This window comes from Pelophylax lessonae (genome assembly GCF_965119305.1).
Source record: "Pelophylax lessonae genome assembly, chromosome: 12".
Classification (NCBI taxonomy): Eukaryota; Metazoa; Chordata; class Amphibia; order Anura; family Ranidae; genus Pelophylax; species Pelophylax lessonae.
In genome coordinates this window covers 83,287,327-83,305,814 of record NC_138779.1, presented here as the reverse complement: position 1 = coordinate 83,305,814, position 18,488 = coordinate 83,287,327, and the positions used below count along the sequence as shown (strand labels likewise).

Genomic DNA, 18,488 nt, shown 5'->3' with positions numbered 1-18,488 from the left:
CCAGTCCTTGAGTCCCTAAAAATTAGAAACAAAGGCTTTGAAATTACAGTGCTCAATTCTTTTAGGATACATGGGTGGATGCCATCTGGTCCAGGCGCTTTATCCACCCTTATTCGGTCTAAATATTTCTGGACCATATCACTTTTGAGCCATTGTGGATCATTTGGGGCTGTGTCAATATCATCCTCATTATGGTCATGAGCTTTCCTATGCTCCTTTGTATACACAGAGATGAAGAAAGTATTTAATGCATTTTAAAAGGAAGCTCAGGGAAAATGGCTGCCCCATACAAGTCAATGGGAAAAATATACACATTGCCCACACTTAAGATGGCAGCGCCCATGGCGTGCCAAGCAGCCAGGGACCCCCCACAATGAAGGCCTCAGGGATCTACAACAAGACCCAGCAAGCAACAAGGTACTATTGCCACCCCTCTCAGGACGCCAGGCGCCCCAGTTATATTGCCACCCGCGGGGGCGGAAGACAGGCCACAGAGGCTGGGTGCCTGGAAGGCCAGAGGGATCTTTTAGGAAGTACAGGTCCTATTATCCCCAGGAGAGAGTCCACATCCCCTCCAAGGCCAGCAGGGGCAATGGGGGTCATATTTACTCATCATACCATGGACTGGGTGGGCTCCGCTCCAGGCAGACCTCCTCCCACCCGAAGTGGGGGTGCTGCCAGCCGAGGGCTACGCTGCGACTCAGGGCGTTCCAGGTCGTCACGTCCCGGCGAGGCATCCGCTCGCAGGCTCGTCCCCATTCGGAAAGGGGCACCGTCGTGGCGAGGCCTAGTGCGGGACTATAACCTGTTCACGCTCGTAGGCAAGGCTGGGGGGACCATAAGAATCTAGATTATCCAGTGTGCAATCCCAGCCGGCATTGCTTGCAGATCACCAGGAAGATCCCCCTGAACACTAGCTAGCAAAGTGAGTAAAGCGAAATAAAACAAAATATTCTGAAAACAATAAAAAACTGAGACCAAAGTCCCAGCAGGAAACCTAGGTCCTACTCCTTCTCTAGGCAAAAACAAACTGGTTTGCTGAGCACAGAGTATGTGGGTTATGCTTGTGGGGACGGCCCCGTAAGCATGTACATTTAAATTTTTCCTGCCTAGACTACTCCTGCAGGGGGCACCATAACCCACTCAGCTAATGAAGATGGAGGCTGCGTCTGTCTATGGACGATAGAGAAATTAATCATACATACTCGCCTATATGACTGCAGCATCACATGACCGGTGATCACTTTATTGAGAAGAGAGTGGGGATTGTCAATCACCACTATCTGCTCTGCCCCTCCAGCCCTCACTGGAGCACCTGGCTGTGGAGCGGGAGCAGCTGGCTCAGGCTCACCAGGGCGTGCGGAGGGGCTGAGCCAGCTTCCAGTCAGACCTCTGGGTGGATCCCAACCTTAAAATTGAGATACTTCCAGAACCTGGACTGTGATGTCAGCTATCGGCTGAATCTGGGTCACAGGAGTGCAGAAATAAGTGCACTCCTGTAATCCAGGAGAGAAGTATAGTCAAAAAAAGATTTGGCCATACTTCACTTTTAACCCTCCTCTTATGTTAGAATTCCGTTACTATCCATGATGTTAGGGTCAGTTTTGACCCGTGTTTTAAATCAGCCATAAAATACCCTCTGAATAATTATTTATCATCAAATTTGTTTCTTACCTCTTGGTTACCTTGTTAGGCTTCTTTATCCTTGAAAAGATTGGTTTTAATATTTTTGGTGTGACCCCTAGACCTTTCTTTTGATAGCATACCTCTCATTGTCAAATTTAAAAAATGGTAAAATAAAGTCAGCAACTCTGAAATGAATTTGTCCTATGTTTCTTCACTTTATTTAGAGAAGCAGACAAGCAGGAAAAGAGATAGGCCCCTCCCTAACAGCTCACAGGGTTGAGAGGGGATTGGCTGTCACTTTTACTAAGCAGAGAGAGAGTGTTTATGATTTCAGTTTTGGCACTTATTAGTGTCCTAAAATCCTATATTATAACTGGGTCAGAATTGACCCTAACACCATGAACGTCTTAATTTTCACCACAGTATTTTATAATTTAGTGAAAAGGATTATTTTTCCATTACATTGTTTAAATAGAGGTTCCTGACAAAGTAAAAAAATCTTGATGCAATAAACAAATTTATGTGATACTTATAGACATTCAAAACCTGACAACGGGTCAGTTTTGACCCTAACACAAGAGGAGGGTTAAATAAGGAATGCTCTACCATGTTCCATGTGCAGCCTTGTGAGACAATCAGTACTAACACAGTGGCTCTTTTTGGAGTATGCAGACTACAGCTGAAATAATTAGTTTACTTTTTTACCTATCAAAAAAATACTACTTTCACCGAACAACAAGAAAGGTCATAGTATAGATCATCTGCCAACTGGACAGAAGTAATGATGCTGCTCGACTGTCCAATAAAAAAAAGCAGGAAGCGGCTTACAGGTTACCTATAAAGCCTATTGCTAACCTGGGAAATGGGTGTTTTACTTGCCTAGATGTGCATTATGGCAGATGTGGGTAAATCACATAATTGGCTATGCAAAATTACAACTTTGGTGGATAATAAACATTACTTGTATATATTCTGGTCAGGTGGGAATTAATGAACCAGGACATACCAGCTTATCATTCTTCTCTTTATTCTACATGTAAACAAAGTAATATGCAGCTTAAGCCATCAAGGGTGCATATAATACACGTAACAGTCTCTTTAACCAGTTTCCGACCGCCCGCCGCCTTTTCACTGCAGCAGTGCGGCTCTCCTGCGCGAAACTACGTAGGTCTACATCGGTCGTGCGCCAGCAGCTAGGGGGACTGCGGGCAGGCTCCCCGATGAGAGAGAACGGTCAGCTGTTGTAAACACAGCTGACCGTTCTTCTCCCTGGAGTGATCACAGAGCCCCCCTGATACATCTATATAGGATCACAGGTCTCTATGATCATTTTACAAGCCACGCCCCCCCACAGTTAGAATCTCTCCCCTAGGCTCACATTTAACCCCTTGATCACCCACAATGTTAGCCCCTTCCCTGCCAGTGTCATTATTACAGTAACAGTGCATATTTTTGTGCATTACTGTAGTAATGTCACTCGTCCCCCTAAAGGTGTCAAAAAATGTCAGTTAGGGGTCCGATCTGACCGCCGCAATGTTGCAGTCCCGGTAAAAATTGCAGATCGCCACCATTACTAGTAAAAAAACACAATAAAAATGACAAATCTTTCCCGTAGTTAGAAGACGCAATAACTTTTGCGCAAACTAAAATACACTTATTTTTTTTACCAAAAATATGTAGCAGCAAACAAATTGGCCTAAAATGTTAAAAAATTTAGATTTTTCAATTTTTTTTTGAGAATGTTGTCAGGTTAGGCTCCATGCACAACGGCTTAAAAAATCGATGCCTCTAGAGAAGTTTTGTGTTTTGCCTGTAGAAAGCTCAATGTTTTCTTATGTGACCATGCACATTAGGACAATTAGAGGCATATTTTGTGCTCAATGATTAGAGACGGGAAAAAAAAAAAAAAAAAAACCTGATTTGCGTTTCTGATTAGAGCTTTCCGGCGAAAAAATGCTAAACTCTCCTAAACTTGCCTAAACTGTGTAAAAAAAAATGCTGTATATGAGCGTTTTTTTTTATGACAAGGGAACTGACATTTTCTATAAGCCCAATGTGCATGGAGCCTTAACAAGTGAAAGTGAAAACATTGGATGTTATGGTTACCTATCTTTGTGCTTTTTTTTTTTTTTTCAAATTTTCAGTCCCTAGTTTAGTTCCCCCAGGTTAAGCAATGTACTTACTGTTTGGGAAACTGCAACAGGCAAATTGGACAGTTATCCAGCGATACTGCTGCTTCTACTGTTTTGTCTGGACTTTCTTGCATCCCTTGCAATTTTCCCTCACTTGCTGAAACAGGTTCTTCAATGTCCATCACATCAAACTCTGAGGCTTTTTGATCTGGCGGTTCTGCCAATTTGGGTTCCTCTTTACCTTTGCTATTTTTTGCCAATGTTACAGTAGGCCACAAGTGAACAGTCTGTTTTAGTAATGTCTGAGATTCTCTCACATTCTTTTCAGAACCCTTTTGTGACACATGAGGTCCTTGGATGGCTTTTTTAGATCTTTTTTGAGAGGTCTTTGGTTCCTTTAAATTATCCACCAAGCCTTTTTGTAAACTTTCAGGTACTTTGATGCGCTTTATGAAACTTTTCTGTGAGGCCAGTGGCACTTTAACACCCTCTGTGGAATTCCTCTGGACAGCCATTGGCTTTTTGATGTGCTTTGTGGTTCCACTGTGCAATTCTTCAAGATCCTCAGTTGAATTTTTATTACACACGCGATCATTCTCTTTAGAACCCGGTACCATGAAGCTGGGTTTCAAATGGTTAACAGCATTAGGAGACTGAGGACTTTGATTTCTGGATTTAGATAACATAGGTTCTGCTAAATGTTCATTACTCTGGCTGGGTTCATGCCTAAGATCAGTTTTGCAGGGCTCTTTTGGAACCATAGGAGAAAGAGCAGTAGGCAATGGAAACCATTCAAAACTTTGATGTCCAACTTCAAACACTTCTAATACAGTCGTCTTCTCCTGTCCTTGTCTAGCAACCTAAAATTAAATGTGTATAAATATGGATTTGCAATGTAATCTGTTTATCAAACACATGACATGTTTTGAATAACGTAGGCAATTTTAACAATGCAGAGATTTTCCAAATTGCAGAGTACAGGCAAATTCGATGCGATGGGTAGATGCTGAGTGAGGTTTGGCTGAACCACCTACGGACATGTTTCTTAGGGGCCCCAGTGACCACTTGCGTTCGTGGTTTGATTTTTCCAAATGTATCACCAGTCTAGATGCTTTTTCATCCTGCAAAGTCACCTGTAATGGTAGTAATAAGTGGGAAAATGGGTAGTTTAGGTACCCAGATTTGAAAGTAAGAAACCAAAAACATCTAAAAAAGTGTGAATTTCAATTCACTGCAAAAGGAAAAAAGTTACAGCAGATCTCTAAATGTGCATTTATTAAAGTGTAATTAAATGTCACAAGACATTGCAGGTTTTATGCCATAGTGTGCTAGTATGCACCTCATAGCACATTATGACAGACTTACCTGTCAGAGGATGCCCTCCAGCACTGCACTGTCAGTGCTTAAGTGCTTCCATCTTCTCCTGGTCTGGGTTCACTCTGTTCAGCCACCTAAATTGCCAAGCCAAGATGACGTCACTCCTGCACATGAGCATAGGAGTCACTCCATCATGACACAGAGTGGGTGTCGTAACTGTACTCTTGAGATGCACATGTGCAGCTCTGTGTACATTACCGCTGACAGGAGGAGGGGATCATTAGGGTCCCTTCTGTCATAAAACCCCCGCCTGTCTGCATTTCTTACAAATCTGGTTTATTACAGCTTCAAAGGATATAAATACATATTTAACCACTTGCCATCTGAGTACCGTAGTACTACTGCGGCAAAGTGGCTCGTTATCGTCTGACGACATAGTACTATGTCGTCAGACACTCCCCTTTCTCTGCGGCGCGTGCGCGCCGCCGGAGGCTCGCTCCCGCTGTATTCAGTCACAGCGGGAGTCGGGCCAGGGGAGGAGCAGCGGCGATTTCCGCTGCTCTTCCCCGATCGTCGGGGATCTAGTGTGATCTAGTGGAAACACAAGCGGGCGGATCTCCCAAGTGACAGGCAGGGTCAGATTGCAGGGTTCAGCATAGCTGAACCCTGGATCCGTCCTTGTGTCACACAGTCACCTCCCCCCACACACGTCAGTAAGCACCAGGCATACATTAACCCCTCCCTCTCCAATAAAATTAACCCCTTCCCTGCCAGTGTCATTTTTACAGTAACAGTGCATATATATATCACTGATTACTGCAGAAAAAAAAAGTGCCAAAAAAAAAAAGTGCCTGAGCGGAGGAAAATACAGTCCGCCCCGTGTGAAAGGACCCTAAAGATAAATTTCAATTAAGGGTCAGGTTCTCCAAAAACAATATTTTAGTCATTTAATATTGAAGGAGGGTCACGCCAGGCAACAGCTTATTGTTATTTTATTTTTTTTTTATAGCAGCATCAAAACATCCCCTTATTTCTTGCCTAGTAAAACCACTATTGTGGGGACAAGTGGTAAAATCTCTCAAGTGGAGCCCCAAACACCAGTAAGACCCCTACCCCTAAAGCTCATCCTGCCAAAAATGTACTTCCTGTCCTACAGTAAAAAAGGTTTAGGAAGCAGAGTTGCCACCATATCACATTAACTGTGTCAGGACTACAAAACACATCCTCTTCCACTTACCTCTATAGGTAGGTTAGGTAGGCGATGGCGGTATCACGCTAGGGGGAGCTGAGGATGCGGTTTCTTGAAACTATACTGACATACTGTTTTGATACTGCTGAAATGTGAGTCTGTTTTTACTTCAATAAATCTTGAGCAATCTACACTATTGGATCTTCCTTTTGCCTCCCATATATGTGTTCCTATGCTATGTCCCTGGGCTGAGGAGTTCAAGACTTGCTGCAGCAGTAAAAGTGGAGTGCTCATTGATCATCACATAAAATATTTGTATGACCTTCCCTGTTGCGTGAGATCCATTCTCACAGGTGAGAGGCTACCCAAAAGGGGATTGTCAAGCACTGAGGTGGATTAATGAAGAGCCTGTGTGGTGTCTGGCATTATACATACAACTACCATTTTTGATGTACCAACTGGGAATTATATGAACGCACCTTATATATTATTTGCATGAACTAGACCAGCCTTTTTCAACCAGGGTGCCCAGGCACCCTGGGGTGCCTTGAAGTTTCTTCAGGGGTGCCTTGGCAAAATGCCTAAAAATTGAACCCCAAAATTGTATACAAGGCGGCTTGTGAATAAAGCTGCCTTTTAGTTACACAAAGCCACAGGTTTTCATTGGACACCATTACAAACTTTTTGAGAGCACCTTAGCGGAGTGATGGAGAAAAATTCAGGGAGAAGGGAAACATTGGAATACTAGTCAGAACCAGTTTTCACAAGTGTATTTGCTATGGAAGAATAAACACTGGGTGTCCTACTTGTGTGGATGTTGTTGTGTTAGGCAAAACTAATAGAATAGTTTTTACATTTTAGAATGGGTGCCTCGAGACTGTCCATAATTTTTAAAGGGTGCCTTGACTGAAAAAAGGTTGAGAAACACTGAACTAGACTGTATGTGGATGCACTTTATATTTTCTTTGCATGAACTGGACTTTATTTTTAGAACTCTATAACCAAAAAATCCTTCTCTTTGTTCATTGAAGGGCACAGTTGAGATCACGATCTCTGACTATTAGGTAAAGAGCCAAACCTTCAAGTAGGACTTTAGGCAGAAAAACAAAAGCACAGCCTAGGGGTGACTCCTGACTGAGGCTAAACCCCATATTTACTAGGGACAGCTCAGTTATTCACAAAGCAGTATATAGAGAACAACAGGACATAGACAAAAAAAACTAGAGGGGTGTTTGGGACTGTCCAGCATTTATGTCTACCCCTGAATGAGTACCTAAGCACCACACTAACATACACCTAGGAGAGTGGGGAAAACAAGGGTACCCATAGACAACTCTGGCCAAGAAAAGGAGGGTGTGCTTGCTTATGGGGCTCTGGTGTGGGGCTACTTACCACCTCGGAGGAATAAAGATATCCTCCCCTGACAACTCCTCTCAATCAGAACGGGGGTGCTGTCAGAAAGGGGGAACACTGTGACAGAGCAACAAGATTCGGTCATATGTACCCCCTGTGTGCAACAATCACAGGCTGTCTTCATATCCAGGACAGGACTGCTGTAGCCAAACCTGCAATCAGTGGCTGAGCTGGGGTGATCTACGCTGTAACATCCTGCTTGTCGCTCAGCTCAGCTGTTGATTTAGGGTCATGCAGACTAAAGTAAAACATCACAAAATGAAGAAATCACAGCAAAAAGAACTACTATCCCCAGGAGAGGGAGCTTACTCAGGCTTATGTAGGGTCCTTACACACTAGGTGAAAAACTGAGCTGCCTCCCGCAAAAAGGGGATATGGCCACTGTCAGGAGCCATGCCTAGGCTGTGCTTTTGGGGTTTTTCTACCTAGTGTCTGCCTCCTGAAGGTAGCGCTATAAACCCAGTGGTCAGAGATAAAGGTCTCAGCTGTGCCTTTCAATTAATGAGAGAAAACTATTTTTGGAGCATGGTCTTCTAGCTACTGGGTGAAAGGGTCTAGTGCAATGAAAATATAGAAAGTGTTACAACTAGGTTGTGGCTTTTTTCTTTATCTCCTTCTGAGTCAATCTCCATAGTAAACACTGTTGTGTCATTAGTGATTATGCCTTCTGTAAGGGGTATTCTACAATCAAGCCTGGTCAAGTACAGTACATAAGGAGGTTGATAAGGTGACCATACCTCCCTTGTTCTTAATAAACTTGGTATGGTTTGGAATTGTTTTTTTTTTACATTTTAGTTATCTGACGACCAACACCTCTTCCTATTCTGGGCATATTACAATTTTCTACTTTATATGTAAAACGGTTTGCTGACTGACCCAGTAAAAAAATTGCTATTTGGTGTAAAAAATTTCTTAAAACATTCAAATATATGATAAAGCTAAACGCTTGACACACCGGTTTAAATAGCATTTGATTAGTTATAAAAAGGTATGCATTTATAGTGGATATAATCTGCTGATGCAAAGCGGACACGGATACAGCCCGCTGTCCTTTATGGGCTGTCGGGTGTAAACGGACCGCCTGTTTGACTGTTTCCATCTGTCTGTTTTTAGCAGACAGGATTCGATATCAGCAGACATGTCCGTTGACATCTGCTGCTCCATAGTGAGCAATGGATGATCTAATCAGGTCTGCCTGAAAAACAGACAGGCACACCCGATATTTCCATCCGTGTGAAAGGGGCGTTAACACTAACGTGATTGCATAAATATGCACACCCTTAAACTAATATTTTGTTGAAGCACCTTTTGATTTTATGACAGCCTTTAGTCTTTTAGGGTAGGAGTCTATCAGTATGGCACATCTTGCCTTGGGAATCTTTGTCCACTCTTCCTTGCAAAAGTGTCCAAATCTATCAGATTGTAACAGCATCCCCTGTGCACAACCCTATGCAGGTCACCCTACAGATTTTCAATTGGATTCAGTTCCAGGCTCTGACTGGGCCATTTCATAACTTTGATCTTCTTCTGGTGAAGCCATTGTTTTGTTCATTTAGAGCAGGGGTCCCCAAGCTATGGCCTTCCAGTTGTTCAGGAACTACAATTCCCATCATGCTTAGTTATGTCTGTAAATGTCCGAATTTTATAATGCCTCATGGGATGTGTAGTTCCGCAACAGCTGGATGGTTGTAGTTTGAAGATCCCAGATTTAGAGGAATGCTTTGGGTTGTTGTCATGCTGAAAGGTGAAATTCCTCTTAAATTTTTACCAGAGGCCAGATAGTTTTGTGCCAATATTGACTAATATTTGGAACTTTTCTTAAGTCCCTCCACCTTGACAAAAGCCCCAGTTCCAGCTGATGAAAACCAAATCCAAAGCAGAATGGTTGCCACCACCATGCTTCACAGTAGGTATGTTTTTTTGGCTCCATCCTTCTTCCCATCAACTCTGACCAGCTCCCTGTCCCTGCTGGAGAAAATCATCCCCATAACACGCTGTTGCCACCACCATGTTTTATGGTGGGGGTGGCATGTTCAGGGTGATGTGCAGTGTTAGATTTCTGCCACACATAGCGTTTTGCTTTTAGGCCAAAAGGTTCAATTTTGGTCTCATCTGACCAGAGCACTTTCATCCCCATGTTTGCTGTATCCCCCACATGGCTTCTCGCAAACTGCAAACTGGACTTCTAATGGCTTTCTCTCAACAATAGCTTTCTTCTTGCCACTCTTCCATAAAGGCCAGATTTGTGGAGTGCACGACTAATAGTTGTCTTGTGGACAGATTCTCCCACTTGAATTGTGGATTTCTGCAGCTCCTCCAGAGTCACCATGGACCTCTTGGCTGCTTCTCCCGCTAATGCTCTCCTTGCCCAGCCTGTCAGTTGAGGTTGACAGCCATATTTTGGTAGGTTTGCAGTTGTGCCATACTCTTTCCATTTTCAGATGATGGCTTAAACAGTGCTCCGTGAGATGTTCAAAATCTTTGGATATTTTTTTTATAACTTAATCTTGCTTTAAACTTCTCTACAACTTTATCTCTGACCTGTCTGGTGTGTCACTTTGCCTTCATGATGCCAATTGCTCACTAAAGTTCTCTAAGAAACATCGGAGGGCTTCACAGAACAGCTTTATTTATACTCAGATTAAATTACACACTGGTGGACTCTAATTACTAATGGTGGACTGGTGGACTTCTGAAGGCAATTGGATTCATTAGATTTTAGTTAGGGGTATCAGAATAAAGGGGGCTGAATAAAAAAAGGAACACCACACATTTTAGATATTTGTAAAAAATTTTGAAAACCATTTATCATTTTTCTTCCACTATACAATTATGTGCCACTTTGTGTTGGTCTATCACATAAAATCCCCAAAAAATACATTTACGTATGAATACTTTTTCAAGGCACTGTATTTAGCCTCAGCACCAAACAATATGTCTGGAGGAAATCTACTACAGCTCACCATCCAAATAACACCATTCCTACAGTGAAGCATGGAGTTGGTAATATCCTGTTATGGGGGAATTTCTCTGCAGCAGGGACTGGAGCAATTGTCAGGATAGAAGGAACAAAGGGTGTGGCAAAATACAATCAAATTCTTCAGGAAAATCTGCTGCCCTCTGCCAGAAAGTTGCCAATAGGAAGAAGGTTTACCTTCCAACATGCTTGAAGGAGAAAAAGGTGAATGTCCTTGCATGGCCTAGTCAGAGCCCAGACTTAAACCCCAAAATCTTTAAGTCCACGAACGGTCATCATCAAATTTAACTGAATTTCAGTAGTTTGCAAAGAAGAGTGGGCAAATATTGCAAATTCTAGATGTGCACAGTTAGCAGAAACATATCCTAATAGACTAAAGGCTGTAAATAAAGCAAAAAAGTGGTTCAACAAAATACTGACACAAGGAGGTCATCCTTTTTCCAACTCAGTGAATCAGCTTTTAAATGGTTTTAATTTTTTTTCTGACATGTTGGTGTTATATCTTGTTATATCATGTGGATGTTATAAGTTGAGTAAATACAGCTAAATACAAAAAAAAACAAAAAAAAAAAAAAACACTGTCTTCATTTCAGGCTGCAAAGCAACAAAATGTGATTAGTTAACCACTTAAGCCCCGGAAGATTTTACCCCCTTCCTGACCAGGCCCTATTTTGCGATTCGGCACTGCGTGACTTTAACAAACAATTGCCCGGTCGTGCGACGCTGTACCCAAATGAAATTGACGTCCTTTTTTTCCCACAAACAGAGCTTTCTTTTGGGGGTATTTGATCACTTGTGCAATTTTTACTTTTTGCGCTATGAAAAAAATAATATTTTTCACATTTTTTTATATGAAATTCCCCAAAAAAAAAAATGTAAAAATCAAAATTTTTTAACATTTTAGGCCAATTTGTTTTCTGCTACATATGTTTGGTAAAAAAAAAAAAAAAAAAAAATCGCAAGAAGCTTATTTTGATTGGCTTGCGCAAAAGTTATTGCTTTTACTAAGGGAAAGATTTTTGTCATTTTTATTGTTTTTTTTTTTTTAACGAGTAATGGCGGTGATCTGAGATTTTTTTTGCGGGACTGCGACATTGCGGTGGACAGATCGGACCCTTGACTGACATTTTTGACACTTTTGGGGGTACCAGTGACATTACTACAGTAATCAGTGCTATACATATGCACTGTTACTGTAAAAATAACACTGGCAGGGAAGGGGTTAACTTTATTGTTGATGCAGGGGTTAAGTGTGTCCCTAGGGGCGTGCTTCTAACTATAAAGGGGTGTGGCTAGTGATGTAACCACAGAGACATACGATCCTACATAGCAGGATCGTATGATCTCTCTTCTTACATCAGGGAGAATGACAAAAGGCTTTGTTTACATTAGCCGCCTGCCTTTCTCCCTCTCCACTGAGAACACGCGCGGACATGTTAGGGAACGAGCGGGGCGGGAGCTCGCCCCCTAGAGGCTCTCAGGCTAGCGACGTAGTACTACGTCACTTTGCCTGTACGGGGCTGACTGCCGCAGTAAATATACTGTGGGCGGTCGGCAAGTGGTTAATTAAAAGGGGGGGGTGATTCCTTTCTATACCCACTGTATATATGAAAAGCGCTGCATAAATTGTCAGCTCTATAAAAGTAGCTGTAATAAATAAATAACTAAGAGCTGACAGAGAAACTCGAACAGCCTGTACCACATTGAGTCTCAGGGGCACCCTGTGGCGAAAGTGTTTTTTTGGAGAGGCCTGCTCGTCAGCCTCTTACCCAGGGACTATGGGCCCTGTGATAACCCCTTGGACTTTTAACTGGAAAAGATTCAAACATGTGGCGGTGGCCATCTTAAATTGTCCAGCAATGTTTTGCCATAGAGTGTATAGAACTGTTTTGAGCATGGGACCATGTGCACGGTGGGACAAAAATAAGACTTCCAGGAAATTCCTGAACCGATCTGGGTGATTTTTGGATATGTTGCTCACCCAGATCGGGGCTATAAGGGGATGTGAGCATATGTTGTATTTTGGGGTACTTTTGGGGGTTTTTACAAATGTATATTTTTTTCTGCTTAGAGTTAATCGAGTTAGTTTATTGTCTTAGTTAATTGTATCAAAGGCAGAGGGGAGGGATTGTGTACACTGTATGGGAGTGACTGAGTGTAAAACTCAGTTTTTATTGGATTGTGAATTTCATGTCCTGTGCCCCACAAGGTTCACCTGGGCAGTAACCTTGTGGGGGGGGACTGTATAAAAGAGCAGCTGTACCACTAAACCTGCGATTCTACTTCACCCTCAAGAGTCCTGTCTCTCATTGGGGGAATCTGCTACAAGGGATTGATATGCTCTTCATACTCCCTTGAATAATCACTAAGCTCTTGTAAGAGCTTGTTCCTGTTCCTGCTTCACTCTCTGGGGAAAGAGGTTCACCCACTGGAACCTGGGGCCTTGTCGTAGGTCCAGGGTGGGTAGGAGATGGTGAGACCCCCAACCAAGCTGCGGCGGTTTGTGTGGTCTGCGTGGTTATGGTGTCTGGTGGAGTGCTTGGAGCCCTCGGGAAGCACTAGGAGCATCCGTCACTGGAGGTACCCAGTCAGGGAGCCAGTTGATCCGTTACACACCCCATCCCAGACATATAGAACAGAACAGGATACAACAAATTCTCTGACAAAGAGCAGGGATCTTTAAGGTGACAATAACTGGAATTATTGGTTTCATTAAAATTCATATATTTTATTATATCAATTCATGTTAAAAAAACATGAGAACAAAAAAATAATAAGATAAACATTTAACGTTATTAAAAACATTGAACCTGAATAATCATATAGATGATCTATTGGAGATGATACGTGTGGTATAATAATTCTAAAATATCTCGCCGATTTGTGGGCTTCTTCAGGAGATGTTTATTTCCACACCTACATAGATGAATCAAGTATATGAGTATAAACAGGTGTTGTTAATATCAATACAATATGCATCAATCCAAAAACCAAAAAAATACACATCAAAAATGTTGTTGAAGATTGGTCAAGGGCATCTTACCAGTCCAATACATCTGACAAGTCACCCGTTCAAAGTCATTTGTAAGTCTACCTTTTGGAAGATTTCTTAATGCACCTGGACGGCCTATATCGTTTGGTAGGAAGCCCTGGGGTTCCATCCTCGCTCCTTGGTGGCTCAGGTGTTAACCTTCTTGCACTGTGGCATGGATCAGAAGCTTGCTTAGAGTACGATCAAGGCTTGAGTCTCTGCTCTGGCTGCTTTTTTTTTGTGTCCCTTGGCTATGCCAAGTGGTTACCTCATGTGGTGCCCCCTGTACATTCCCCATTGCCGTGTGGAGCCTCCTCTTAAACATATCCGGATATTCCCTTGCATACACTCTTGCAGAAAGTTGCCTTCCTAGCCGTTATCTCTTCAGCACAGCGGTTGTTGGTGTTGGCAGCCTTGTCCTGTACGCCGCCTTATCTGGTTTTGCACAGGAAAAGGCGGTGTTTCGACCTTTCCTTTAGTTTCTTCCGAAGGTGGTGTCAGATTTTCACTTAATGGAGGACATTATCCTTCCTTCCCAATGTCCTTGGCCGTGGCACCTAAGGAGTTGGCCTTGCACTCCTTGGCAGGGATTGTGCGATCATGTGAACTTTTTTGTGCCAGCTGTTTTTCAGAGGTTTGATTCTCTGCGTGCTTATGGATGGCTCAAAGAAAGGCATGGCGGTCTCTTCTTTCACGGTTTCTTGTTGCATTCGGCGGACGATTGTGCAGGCATAAGTCTTTTAAGGGGCGGGACTCTCCCTCCTCTGTTGTGGCGCAATCCACCTGGGCGGTTAGCACCTCTGGAGCATTCCAACATCAGATGTCTGTTCACAAACAGCGATTTGGACATCTGTGCACTAATTTACTGAATTCTATAAAGTTATGTTGGCATCCTCGGATGCTAGTTTTTGTCACAAAATTTTGCAGACAGCTGATTATTAATCTCAGGCACCCTTGGTGGGGGGGAAGGGGGGGGGTCAGAGTTTTGGATTGTTCTCTCTTGTTTCACTGCTTGGGGACATCCCTGTCTTGTCATGGATAAAGAAGAGCAGCTGTGGCCGTCAATGAACGTATAAGAAAACAGGATTTTTTTTGTTACCGTAAAATCCCATTCTCTGAATTCACTGACAGACACAGCACCCACCCCTCTATTAAAATTCTCCTTTGACACTGTTTATGACTGACTGGAGGCCTATAGCAGAGAGGGGGTTTTATGCCCAGAGAGAACTGCCCATAGGAGGTGCCGAGTCATTTTTTTCTGCCTAGTGTCCTACTCCTGTAGGTGGGACTGTCTTGTCATGGATAAAGAAGAGCAGCTGTGTCCGTCAATTAACTCAGAGAAAGGGATTTTACAGTGGGTAACAAAAAAATCCAATTTTTATGTTTCAAGTTACCAAATTCCCAGGGTTGAATTAGTTCTGGAGTTTTAAACCTTACTTATAAAACCATAAGGTGCATATCTCTGTACCCTTATGCTTGGTGCTCCAATGGGTTACGTTCATGCGATATTGTTTAGATGGATATGATTATCTGTAAATACTATGTGAAAAATTGTTGTTGCGCATCAATTGAGACCCATTTCTTTTCCTCTGCGTAGCTCGGTTTTTGTTGCTGTAAATTATGTTTCAATCCCTTGCAGACCACGGACACTTCACTCTTTTTGTGTGTGTTTTTGGGATGATATTTTTTGTTGGCTGTACTGACACCAAGGGCACCCCATCTGACACATTGCGCCAATCTTTGCTGGCTGCCGGCCCTGTTAGGGGTGCACTGTCCATCTAAGGATTCATGTGTAATTAGCCTGCCTTTATTGTTTAGGACTTTTTAGCAAACCCCAATTCTGCATGGCTCCTCCTATGGCCAGCCACACAGAACATTGCTCAACCCACCTGGGGGCTCCCCGGCTAAGTTTTTATTGGAACCATAATGTTTTTGATGGTTCATATTTCTCCTTTGAACGGATGAATTGTCAGATGTATTGGACTGGTAAGATACACTTCACCAATATTTTTGAAGTGTATTTTTTGGGGTTTTTGGATTGATGCATATTTTATTGATATTTAAAACATATGTTTATACTCATATGGATGAATCAGCTATTTAGGTGTAGTAATATACATCTCCTGAAGAAGCCTACAAATCGGCAAACTATTATACCACAAGTATCATCTCCAATAGTTTATCTAAATGATTATTCAGAATCAAATGGTTCAAAATTTTTAATAACTTTGTGTTTATCTTTTTTTTTTTATCTTTTTATTAAATGATTTTTAGTGTACAAAAGCAAACGCATTGAAGAGAGAACAATGGCAAACCCTCACCTGAGCCATAGTGCAGAAGTTATTGGATACATAAATGAATAAGCCAGCAAGAGCCCAACCAAAATATAAACAAAACAATACTGTGGTGTGGCACGTAAAAACGTTAACTCCAAGTAATATATAAAGAGAGTGTTCCATGAAAAACAGAAGACTTATAAGTTAGGGGATCGCTCCCCTCACATCACGAAACCAAGACTGTTCAAAGGCAGTTGTGGGCTCTGCTAGCCAGCTAGATCACAAACTGTCATACTTTTTTGGGGCAGCCTCTATTAAAGTAGGTATCCTTGTATAGTGGTAAATTGTTATTTACTAAATGCTTTCATAAAAACAAAAGAAGGGGGGGGCTGACATTTTCCAGCACAATGTGATTGCCTTCCTCGCATAGAAGAGAAGCAAGCTGATCTTCATTCTGCTAGCGACCATGGGGATGACATTCTCCACAAGCCCCAATAGACAGATTTCCATGGTATGTCTAAGGGGAACAGATACGACAGTAGCAATTCCATTTAATTTCAGAACTCGGTGACGGCGAGACAGGTCCAGAAAATGTAAGGAAAATCCTCGGGATCGCACCGCCAACATTCCTGCGGGTGTGAGGGTAATAGGCTCGATTAGCGATTTTAAATTGTAGAAGTCTATCTCGGAGAGAGACCCAGACTCGAAAAGGAAAGTCCCAGATATCCTCCCAGTCATCATTATCCAATCCTGGAATGTCCCACATCCACCAGGCCAGGAACCTCTCCATGTCAGGCAGTAACACCAAGAGAAGGTGGGCAAGCAAGCACGAGGTTGGTTTTTCAGTACAACCGATACCTGTTTGAAGGCAGATTTGGCGAGAAACCCGGGAAAATTGCATATAGCAGGAAAGGTAGTTAACGAAGACATTAATATCTGACGAGAGTTACATTAGGTAGAGTAAGAAGACGGGAGATAGTTTTTATTTGACTTAGACAGGCTCCCATGTCTGGGATGTAGCTGAAGTGAGATAATAGGGGGGTACACCATAGGGGGTATTTGGAGATAAGGCTAACTTAGGATATTGTTCACATGCTAACCCCGCCTTTCAGGTTCTAATAGTGGTAATCAGAGGGAATGAAAGCATGTGGGGCTTTAGGTCCACGAACTAGAAGAAACTGGAGAGCCTCAATAGGATTGGACCACAGAGGCCTTTAACATCGTGTAGGAGTTATATTTATCTTGATTCAGCCACCATCCAGCCGTAACTAACTGTGTTGCAAATAGTATTTATGGCAGTCCAGAAAGGCTAATCCTCCCTGAGACATGGGACACATAAGGGTGGACAGTTTATACCTGGGAGACGAATTCCCCCATAGGAAGGAGGAAAAGATACCATGAAGACGCGTGAAGAAGGACTTGGGCAGCTATTGTGGGGAATTTCGGAAAAAATATATATTTATTTCACCTAATAGCGACAGAGGCAAAGTCGCCCATGCTTTCATTTTTGCCATGACTTCCTGTAATACTGGAGCTAAATTTGGCAGGAGAAATTTAGAAGCCTGACGCGATAGGACCACTCCTAAATATTTAAATGTCGTCACCCATTGTAACTGGGAATCAGGAAGAGCTGTGGCCTGTGCCCCTGGATCTTTGCGAAACAATAGAAATTTAGCTCAATTCCCCTTGAAACCTGTGACTACAGAATAAGCATCCAATACATGAAGAGCACGTGACTGGCAGCATCATTTGTGAACAGTAGTAAGTCGTCCGCATACAGGGCCATTCTCTCTTCCAGCCAGCCAATCCAAAGTCCCTTGATTTTTTATTATTATTATTATTATACAGGATTTATATAGCGCCAACAGTTTGCGCAGCGCTTTACAATATGAGGGAAGACAATATAGTTACAAAACAATTCAATACAGAAGGAATTGGAGGGACCTGCTCATTAGAGCTTACAGTCTAGAAGGGAGGGTCATGTGAAACAAAAGGCAATAACTGTGGGGGATGAGCTGATGGAGAAATTGGAAGTATGGTTGTTAGGTGTGGGTAGGATAGGAGAAAATGGAAGTATGGTTGTTAGGTGTGGGTAGGATAGGCTTCTCTGAAAAGGAGGGTTTTCAGGGATTATCTAAAAGCGAATAGAGTAGGAGATAATCGGACAGATTGGGGTAAGGAGTTTCATAGGATTGGAGAGGCTCTGGAAAAGTCTGAAGAGACTGAGGGAGTGAGCTGAGGGTTGGATAAATAGATTTGGGTATCGTCAGCGTAGAGATGGTATTGGAAGCCATGGGAGGCTATCACCTGGCCCAGAGAGGAGGTGTAGATTGAAAATAGAGGTCCAAGAAAAGAACCTTGGGGGACCCCAACAGAGAAATGAAGAGGAGAGGAGGAAGTAGAATTGTAATTAACGCTAAAGGTGCGGTTGGATAAGTAGGAAGAGAACCAGTGAAGAGTACAGTCACGGAGACCAAAGGCGTGAAGTTTTTTGAGGAGGAGGGGGTGGTCAACTGGATGAAAGGCA

At 42.7% G+C, this 18,488-nt stretch overlaps 1 protein-coding gene across 2 annotated transcripts in view; it reads right to left on the bottom strand.

Annotated features, from left to right (window-relative positions):
* Nucleotides 1–18,488, bottom strand: part of FAAP20 (FA core complex associated protein 20) — a 546,873-nt gene that overhangs the window by 10,706 nt on the left and 517,679 nt on the right. For both annotated transcript variants that reach the window (XM_082274236.1, XM_082274235.1), the window contains exon 4: nucleotides 3,810–4,618. In XM_082274236.1, coding sequence (XP_082130362.1) covers nucleotides 3,810–4,618 — 809 coding nt within the window. The remainder of the gene's footprint in view (nucleotides 1–3,809; nucleotides 4,619–18,488) is intronic.